The sequence below is a fragment of the Egretta garzetta genome, unplaced genomic scaffold (assembly GCF_000687185.1).
Source record: "Egretta garzetta isolate BGI_Z169 unplaced genomic scaffold, ASM68718v1 scaffold143, whole genome shotgun sequence".
Taxonomy (NCBI): Eukaryota; Metazoa; Chordata; class Aves; order Pelecaniformes; family Ardeidae; genus Egretta; species Egretta garzetta.
The window spans coordinates 7,694-17,879 of record NW_009259310.1 but is presented as its reverse complement, the minus strand read 5'-3'; the positions used below and the strand labels follow the sequence as shown (position 1 = coordinate 17,879).

General features: G+C 46.6%; 1 protein-coding gene across 1 annotated transcript; it reads right to left on the bottom strand.

The window, feature by feature from the left end:
- Nucleotides 1-638: 638 nt before the first annotated feature.
- On the bottom strand, nt 639-1,608 carry LOC104123964 (olfactory receptor 10A7-like). The gene is given in 2 exon segments (XM_035891918.1): nt 639-1,284; nt 1,286-1,608. Coding segments are annotated over 2 exon segments (921 nt in total). The 5' UTR covers nt 1,561-1,608.
- Nucleotides 1,609-10,186: the final 8,578 nt, after the last annotated feature.

Sequence of the window (10,186 nt, the reverse complement as noted above, 5' to 3'; positions counted from 1 at the left end):
TTGATGAGGTCCCCTCTCAGTCTTCTCTTCTTCAGGCTGAACAAGCCCAACTCTCTCAGCCTTTCCTCGTAGGGGAGATGCTCCAGTCCCTTTATCATCCTAGTTGCTCTCCTCTGGACTCTTTCTAGGAGTTCCTCATCTTTCTTGAACTGGGGAGCCCAGAACTGGACACAGTACTCCAAGTGGGGTCTCACCAGGGCAGAGTAGAGGGGGACGACAACCTCCCTCGCCCTGCTGACCACACCCCTTAATGCACCCCAGGATACCATTGGCCTTCTTGGCAGCAAGGGCACCCTGCTGGCTCATGGTCAGCTTTTCATCCACTAGGACTCTCAGGTCCCTCTCGGCAGAGCTGCTTTCTGTATGAAATATTAACTTTCTTTTTCTTGGAAACAAACATTGAAACCTCATTTTCCATCACATGATGCAAGGTGCTATATCATGAATACTGAAGTAGCAAGTCATATACACTCATACTGAACAGGAGAAATACAAAATCTCTGAGTGGAGTTTGAGATACCTACATTTTCCAAGTGTTCCAAGTTTCACCAGGGTGTTTAAAAAATAGTCAAGTGTAAAAGAAACAAAAGATCCAAGTATACAGAGGAGAAGAAGAATTCCTTTCCAGCACAATAAATTTATATCTTCCTCAACTCATCTATAATTTTGATTAGTACTCCTTTCACTTCTTTATTTCTCAGGCTGTAAATCAGGAGGGTTAATGTGGGAATTTTTGTCGTGTATATGAGAGCTAGGACTTTCTTGGTGTGTTGTGAATTATTGGATTTTGGCTGTAAGTAAGTCAAGGTTCCACTTGCATAATACAGTGTTACAACAGTAAGGTGTGAGGAACAGGTGGAGAAGGTCTTGTGCCTGCCCTCTGCAGAGGAAATCTTCAGGATGCTGGAGATGATGCAGGCATAGGATACCAGGATGAGACAAAATGGTGTAAAGATGACCAGCACTGTGGTTGTAATGATTTGCTTTTCATATAAAGAGGTGTCAGTGCAGGAGAGCATGATGAGTGGGGGAATATCACAGAAGCAGCAGTTAATCTTCTTGGGCCCACAAAACGGCAATGTGAACACCCAAACTGTCTGCACCACAGACACATTACCGCTGCAGCATGACAGCATGACCAGGGAAAGACAAACTCTGCTGTTCATGATGAGTGCATATCTAAGGGGGTTGCATATGGCCATGTAATGGTCATAGGCCATGGCCACCAAAATGTAGTATTCAGTGGCTGCTAAGAAAATCACACAGTAGAGCTGTGTGACACATGTCCTCTGACAAGAAGTTTACCAGCATCTTGGGAACAATGATGGATGGTGTGGAAATATCCAGGAAGGAGAGGACCCGCAGGAAGAAGTACATGGGCATGTGGAGGGTGGTGTGCAGTGTGACCATGAGAAGGTTCCCAGTGATGGTGATGGTGTACGTTAAGCAGAACATGAAGAACAGCAAGTGCTGCAGTTCTGGCTGGTTGGACAATCCAGAGAGGACAAATTCAGTCAGCAGAGTGTGGTTTCCTGGGTGTGGTCCCTCTGTTGGCTTCATCTGGGAGGAATCAAATGGACAGACTGTCAGTCGGGTAGTGGTTGCACCAAGATCATGGTGCTTCAGGCAGTCACTCAAGTGAGGAGTCTCTTGAGAATCCCGGGAGAGCTACTGGATCAAAGGGTGCAACTCTAGAGCTGGCTTAGCTGAACAAAGTAAGAAGGCAATGGCTGTGCATGCTGGAAGTGCATGATGTTGCTGCTCTCTGAGTTTCAGAGTTGGGGATAGTGACCAAGTACAGAGCTATGAGGAGTTGGTATTTTAGGGTTAGCCCCATTATGAGTGTAGGGTTAATTGTGAACATGTGCTCCCCCCAAATGTCAGGTCTGTGGTCCCAACTGATCCCATAGGTGCTTTCTGCACTGAAGGGAGAGCCCAGCTGACAACGGAAGCACCCACAGTCCAAGGAAAGCAAAAGCTTACACCCTGCTGGGACCCAGGTTTTTTACTGAGTGGACTGTCAGGGCAGACAACCTTCCTCCAAGACATCTGAAGCTAGCTTAGAGGAACCCAACCTTAGATGAAAGTCAGGGGAGCTCAGGCTGTGGGAGGTTTGAGCTCATATTCACAGCCTTCCCCAGCTGCCAGTGGGACAGGGAGACTTCAAGGACCCAAGCTCTAGGGGAAGCATTCCCAAATGGAGCAAGCAGAAGCTGGAAGGGGAAGACCTAAGCCAATTCCTATCACTGAGGGAAAGCCCAACTGGCAACTGAAACACCCAGAGACCAAAGAAAGCAGCACCAAACTAAATCAAAAAAACCTCTCTCTGTAGACAGGCAACAGAAGAAGGAATAATTAGAGGGAAAGATACCCACAGAGAGCACTAATAAAGCATAGAGGGTGAAGCTCAGTACTATCTGCTTCATTAGTTACATTGCCTCATTACCCTGGTGAGGGCTGCTGTGTGTGTGATGCAGATGGGATATTCATGCAGCTCTGTGCCAGACGTGGCAGCTTTGTGGGTTTTTTTTTTACCACCCCGAATGGGAAACAGATGCATGGAAAGAAAGAAGAAATTAGCCTGCCACAGAGGAGAAAGTGGTCATTAAGTCTGCGTTCTTCGACGTGGCAGTTTGTGGGTTTTTTTTTTACCACCCAGAATGGGAAACAGATGCATGGAAAGAAAGAAGAAATTAGCCTGCCACAGAGGAGAAAGTGGTCATTAAGTCTGCGTTCTTCGTATTTGTCATCTCTTACCAACCACTGGACCACACTGGTAAATCTCAAGGCACAGAATGCATTTTGGCAGCAGAAATGTATCCATGTATGGGGAGAGAGGGGGGAAGCACCCCATGGACCTCGTCAACACATCACAGAACATAGAGATGGACACATTATCAAAGCAAGCACAGTGCATACCAGCCTATCGTGACTCAGTCACTCCTCCTACTGACTGTCTAATTTCTCTTTCTGCTATGACTTCACTCACACAAGATGTCTTTTTGTCAGTGGGTTTTTCTAACATGAACATGAAAGCGAAAGCTGTGGAACTGGGAGCCATGAACAATTCTAACTCACAAGCACAATAGTGAAACTCCTAACCTTCTCAGGCATTTAAAAGTCTGATGAGTTTAAAAGGAATCTTTCTGGGTTTGACAGTTTCCATTAACATGGAAATGAAAGAACACTATGTTATTTGAAGCTCCAAATTTTGAGAGATGCCTCAATATAACCTGTGCACAACAAAACAGAGATTAGAACATTAGACATTAAGAGTTCCCTGCAGTTTGCAATGGCACACAGTCACACTAGTTTTCTTAACTTTTTAGACCCATGAAGCTGAAGTAGAATCTACCTAATTCTGCTCTTTGATCCCTTATGAAAGTTTTAGACTATTGCTTTGGTCATTCAGAACACCTCTCAGAAACAACTTCCACTTTGCATAATTCTCGTTTAGTGGTTATGAGGTCCTTGAAATTTTGGTCTTACTTCTTCCTTGGATTTGCTTTATGTGTTCACAATGAGCATTTTGAAGTAAGGGTCCTACCTTCAGCAGTTCTGCCATCCAGTGCCTCCAAAGTGGATCATGCAAACTTAACTAGAAATATTTCCTTTGTTTTCTTACCTTAGGGAGAGTGGTGTGCTGATGACTCCTACAGTCAGCTTACAGTGAAGATTTTGAATTGTATTTTAAATGCAGATGCTCTCCTGCCACAGCTTGAATAATCTGTGACATTGGTACATGATACATTCCATGAAACACTGCCCTTCACACAGATATCATAATGCCAGTTGCCAAAGACTAATCACACAGAAAAGAAGAAAAGAAATTTGTTATAATGTTTCAATTTAGTTGAAGTAGTAGCAGAATTGGGTAGTTTCATGGAACAGGGACAATGAAACTCCATTATGCACATGCATTTTGACGTGCAAGTGCATGAGAACCTACATTAGCATCTGCATTGTAGTTCAACCATGAGATTGATTCTGCAGCACAAGTATGTAATGCCTTAAAGATAATCACAGGAGCAAAACCAAAAATTGTTGTCTGGAGAAATTACTCTAGTCATTGAGGATGCAGAGAGCCACAAGCTGGGCTTTAGTGTTGTCCCCGGGCTCCTTGGAGTCTCAGAGACCTTTAGCATTATTAAAGGATGTCAAGAGCAGCTGCACGGTCCAGCATCCCTGGACCAGGACCCTCCTACCCAGCTAATGGAGCCCAGCCCAGTGCCTAGGGAGTTGGGATCACAAAGGTGCAGCTGCTGCTATCTCGTTTGCAGGTTCAACCAGTAGTGAAGTTAAGCACGTATCCCTGAGCCTTACAGGACACAGACACACAAAGGCACTCACAGATGTGCAAACGACATTGACATGGCCAGCCACACAGACTGTCACAGACAATACATACAGGACTCATGTTACATGCAAGCACAGACAGCCACGTCCCCTCCTCCTCTGGGGCTGCCAGAGGCAAGCAATCACTAGCGCAGACACATACACAACATCCCCAGGATTCAGAATCCCATGCATGTTTGTGGGTCCCCTGAGCACTGCCATGGCGCTTCTGTCTGTCTGGTACCCCTGCCCAGATCCCGGCCTCTGACCCACCGCACAGGTCCCCTGCTCACCGTCTCCTCTGGCTTGATGCACCAGACACAGCATTTGCACACTTGTCCCACAGGCACCCCACACTTGCAGATTCTACCTGGGAACGAGTAGAGAATCTCTGCCCACCTGATGCCCTTGCCTGGACCTTCTATTCGCTGTCTGGTCCAGCTTTAAGTTTGCGGGTGAATATACACACACACACACACACACACCCCTAGATTAGGGGAGATATATATGCTCCTCTCAGCCAGCACAAGGCACAAGAGCTGTGACCCATGGTCCTGCTCTGGCTTCCAGAGTGATTGTCTCACCTCATTCACACCAGTTCCCTCAGTATCTGGTTTTGTGGATACATGCTGTTCTCATCCCAGTGGCTGTAGGCTGATATCCTGCTGGGTCCAGTAGCTGCACTGAGATCCCAGTGGCTCCCACAGCAGAACCCAGAGGCTAAGGGTGCCCACACCCTAGTCTGATTTCAGTAGCTGGCACCAAATCCACTCACACTGATCCCCTCAGTAGCTAGTACGTGGTCCTTGCAGCACATGTACACACAGTATAGAGCGAGAATACGCAGCAAAGTTATGAAAAGATTTAATAAGACAGGATAGACTTCAGTGATCAAGCACAGGGCTCAGCCAGGCCAGCTTACACTCAAACATCCTTTTTTAGACCCCTTTTCCATCTACCCCCTTCTTTGTTCTTCATGACTCCCCTTCACTTGAACATCCCCTCATCAGCTGGCATAGTCCCACTGACCCCATCCAACATCTTCAACCCTCACATTTGCATCCTTACTAGTTGCAAAGTCCTAGTCGCCTGTAGTTTCTTGAGAGCTCATCAACTAGCAACGTTTATTCCTGGTTATTGTCTCTTAGTGCTAATTAGTCAGGTTTTATGTCTCTGTGGTTTTGACTCCCTCCCTTTTATTATCATTCCAATTTGGCAGGGTCCTTAGTCAGAAAATCTGATTGAATAATAAGCATTCTCACACCCCATGTGGATACCAAACAGCTGTCCTCCTAACATGTCTCAGTAACAGGAGATAAGTATCATGGTTCTCTGTACTGTAAGTCTTGTGCTTTTGACAGTTCTCAGAAGCATGACTTTGGATCAAAATTTTATAACTGAGCTGGAATTTATTTCCAACTTATGTCCAGTTTATTCCCAGGAATGTGACTGACCTAACATGCACCTGAATGGTTTCATACATGTGTGATATAAAATCCTGCCACTGACTATCCTTAAATGCTCCTTGGAAAATTTGTGGAAAATATTATGACTTTTGTGAGATTAATAACTTCACTGGTTCACATTTTATATTTCTAGGGCTAGAGGCAGCATATCACAGTATGCTTCCTCATGCTGTAGCTTTTGAACTCCAGATTAAAGATAACCGAAAGAATAATTTCAGTAAAGTCATTCCTCTGAGCTTCCTTTAAATGCACTTATTACTTCCTGGTATTGAGGGAACTAACCTACTTTTTACCTGCTAAAGGCAGGTATTATGAATACCACCTTTACACATGATCCTTTCTAAAGGTCTCTTAATAGTCTCAGAACTAAGAAATGGTGCTTGTAAAGACTTCTTTTGAAGACTGGGTTCATTCACCTGCCATCAGATACCTAAAATGTAGACACCTGGTTTTGAGGTATTTGTCTAGATTCTTTTTATGGTCAATGGTGAGGTCTTCTACAGGGTAAGATCATCCTCAGGTTGATGAGACTAATCATGTTTTAAATTGAACGGTTTCTCTTCTTTGATTATGAATGGAGGCTAAAGCAATTGGCACAGACACATAGCTTTTTACTGTGGGTACCTAAGTTAACACCTGATTATTCCCATCCAATTTTGTGGCATAGTTGCTTTGGTCATGATGTTTTCCACATTATTGTTATGACTTGTTTTTGGGAACCAGAGGAGCTGGGGGAAGACGGCAGAACATCAAAATCATTATTTCAGTTTCCTCATCAAGAAGTCAGGAGCATTTTGGAAAGCAAATCAGTTTTGATTGGCTAGACCCACCCTGCAGATGTAGTTTGTGGGCCCTCAATTTTGACTAGTCTTTTGGTATAGCTGCCTTGGATGCAGAAGAAATTAAGCAGCTGTCCACCTTGTCCGGTCTTCTCGAAGGACCCTTCAGTTGAGGGGTTCCTGAGGGTCGAAGAACAACAGGTGCAGATTGCTACCACAACAGTGCACTGGTGGCAATATCGCACCAACCAAGACTCCCTGATTCCTGTCCATAAGCTGATTTGTCAACTGGAGAGCCAAGGAGCGATCAGCAAGACTCACTCACCCTTTAACAGTCTCATATGGCCAGTGAGAAAGTCTGATGGAGAGTGAAGACTGACAGTAGACTATCGTGGCCTGGATGAAGTCAAGCCACCACTAAGTGCTGCTGTGTCGGACGTGCTAGTACTTCAATACGAACAGGAGTCCAAGGCAGCCGAGTGGATCCACAGCTGATATCAAGAATGCATTTTTCTCAGTCCCTTTGGCTGAAGAGCGCAGGCCATAGTTTGCTTTCACTTGGAGGGGCATCCAGAACACCTGGAATCGACTCCCCCAGGGTTGGAAACACAGCCCTACCCTTTGCCATGGACTTCACTGGAGCACGGTAAGGCTCCAGAACACCTACAATACATTGATGACACAATCACACAGCAGAAGTTCTTAAGACCAGCAAAAAGGAAGCACAAGCCTTCTTGGGGGTTATGGGTTTTTGGAGGATACATGTTCCAAATTACAGCCTGAGCATAAGCCCTCTCTACCGAGTGACCCAGAAGAAGAATGATTTCAAATGGGGCCCTGAACAATGACAAGCCTTTGAACAGATTAAACAGGAGGTAGTGCATGCAATAGCCCTTGGACCAGTCTGGGCAGGACAAGATGTGAAGAATGTGCTCTACACTGCAGCCGAGGAGAATGGCCCCACCTGGAGCCTTTGGCAGAAAGCGCCAGGGGAGACTCGAGGCCCACCCCTAGGGTCTTGGAGTCAGGGATACAGAGGATCTGAGGCCTGCTATCCTCCAACTGAAAAAAGAGATATTGGCAGCATATGGAGGGGTTCAAGCTGCTTCGGAAGTGATTGGTACTGAAGCAGAGCTCCGCCCGGCACCCCAACTGCCAGTGCTGGGCTGGATGTTCAAAGGCAAGGTCCCCTCTACACACCATGCAACTGATGCTATGTGGAGCAAGTGGGTCACACTGACTACACAACGAGTTCAAATAGGAAAACCCAATCAGACAGGAATCTTGGAAGTGATCCTGGGCTGGCCAGAAGGCAAAGATTTTGGAATATCACCAGAGGAGGAGGTGGTGCGTGCTGAAGGGGCCCCACTGTATAATAAACTGTCAGAAAATGAGAAGCAATGTGCCCTGTTCACTGATGGGCCCTGTCGTCTTGTGGGAAAGCATCGGAGGAGGAAGGCTGCTGTATGGACAAGTTGCAGAGACTGGTGAAGGAGAAGGTGAATCAAGTCAGTTTGCAGAGGTGAAAGCCATCCAGCTGGCTTTAGATATTGCTGAACAGGAAAAATGGCCAGTGCTCTATTTCTATACTGACTCATGGATGGTGGCAAATGCCTTGTGGGGGTGGTTACAGCAACAGGAGCAGAGCAACTGGCAGTGCAGAGGCAAAGCCATCTGGGCTGCTGCATCATGGCAAGATATTGCTGCCCGGGTAGAGAACCTGGTTGTAAAGATACATCACATAGATGCTCATGTACCCAGGATCTGGGCCACTGAAGAACATCAATCAGCAGGGCAGGTGGATCAGGCTGCTAAGACTGAGTGGGTCAGGTAGAACTGGACTGGCAACACAAGGGTGGACAATGTCTGGCTCAGTGGTCCCATGACACCTCAGGCCATCAAGGAAGAGATGCAACATACAGATGGGCTCGTGATCAAGGGATGGACTTAACCATGGACGTTATTGCACAGGTTATCCATGAATGTGAAACATGCTCTGCGATCAAACAAGCCAAGCGGTTAAAGCCTCTCTGGTATGGGGGATGGTGGCTGAAATATAAATATGGGGAGGCCTGGCAGATTGATTACATCACACTCCTACAAACTCACCATGGCAAGCGCTATGTGCTCACCTTAGTGGAAGCAATCACTGGATGGCTGGAAACATATCACGTGCCCCGTGCCACCACCCAGAACACTATCCTGGGCCATGAAAAGCAAGTCCTATGGCAACATGGCTCCCCAGAAAGAACTGGGTCAGACAACGAGACTCATTTCCAAAACAACCTCATAGACACCTTGGCCAAAGAGCTCAGCATTGGGGAGGTATACTGCCATGCACAAGCCTCTGGGAAAATGGAATGATACAATGGACTGTCAAGGACTACTCTGAGAGCAATGGGCAGTGGGACATCCAAACATTGAGATACACATTTAGCAAAAGCCACTTAGTCAGTCAGCCAACTGAGCTGGCCCTGCCCAGTCAAACCTCTTACGTACAGTAGAAGGGGATAAAGTTCTTGTAGTGCATGTAAAAAAAACTGCTGGGGCAGACAGTCTGGGTTAATCCTGCCTCAGGCAAAAGCAAACCCATTTGTGGGATTGCTTTTGCTCAAGGACCTGGCTGCACTTGGTGAGTGATGCGAAAGGATGGGAAAGTCCAATAGGTAACCTCAAGGGGATGTGATTTGGAGTGAGAATAGACAATGAACTGAATGGTATGATGTTAGTTGCTGTATAATACTCTATGCCATCACTTTGATGGTTGCTATGTGTCATATAAACGGCATTACAGTAAGAATCATTCAGTTTAATGAAGAATGAACTTTGGTGAAACCAATCAAGTGCAGCAGTGATGGAACCAGAATTGGCTTCAGCTCTATGGGAGTGAGGCGAGTGCACCTTCTGGCATCACCAGTCAGTGGGAGGTGCCAGGGTACCTGGAAGGAGCGAATCTGCTCTTCTAAGGTCAAAGGAGCCATAAACAAGAACATACAGAGATAAACAGGAGACCTGATAAGGGAGGTTAGGATGAGAACAAACCTGATGAGTCACCCTAATTGGCAAGGATGCCTGGAGTGAGGGAGACAAACACACAGAGTCATAAAACATGACCAATTAGCATTAACAAAGACAATACCCAGAAACAAAGGCCAAACTAATCAATGAGCTCTCAAGAAGCTATGGGCAACCAGGACATTGCAACCGGTAAGGATGCACACCAGAGCGTCCAGGATGTTGGACGGAGTCTGTGGGCCAGTGCCAGCTGTGGAGGGGATGTGCAGGGGAGGGGGAGCTGGGAGCAACACAGAGGGGGCAGACAGAAAAGAAGCATAAACAAGACTTGTTGGGTGTAAACCTGGGCCAGCCAGTGCTGGCCTGGCTGAGCTCTGTGCTTGACCACTGCAGTCTGCCCTGTCTTCTTATTAAAGCTTTTTGTAACGCTCTCTGCATAATCTCACTCTACCCCAGGTGTATGTGTGCTGCCAGGGCCAGGTGCCAGCTACTGGGGGATTGGCATGAGCGGTTTTGGTGCCAGCTACTGAAGTCAGATTGGGATTGTGGGAGCCTCTGACCACTGGTGTTGGCTACTGGAACCCGGGGGGG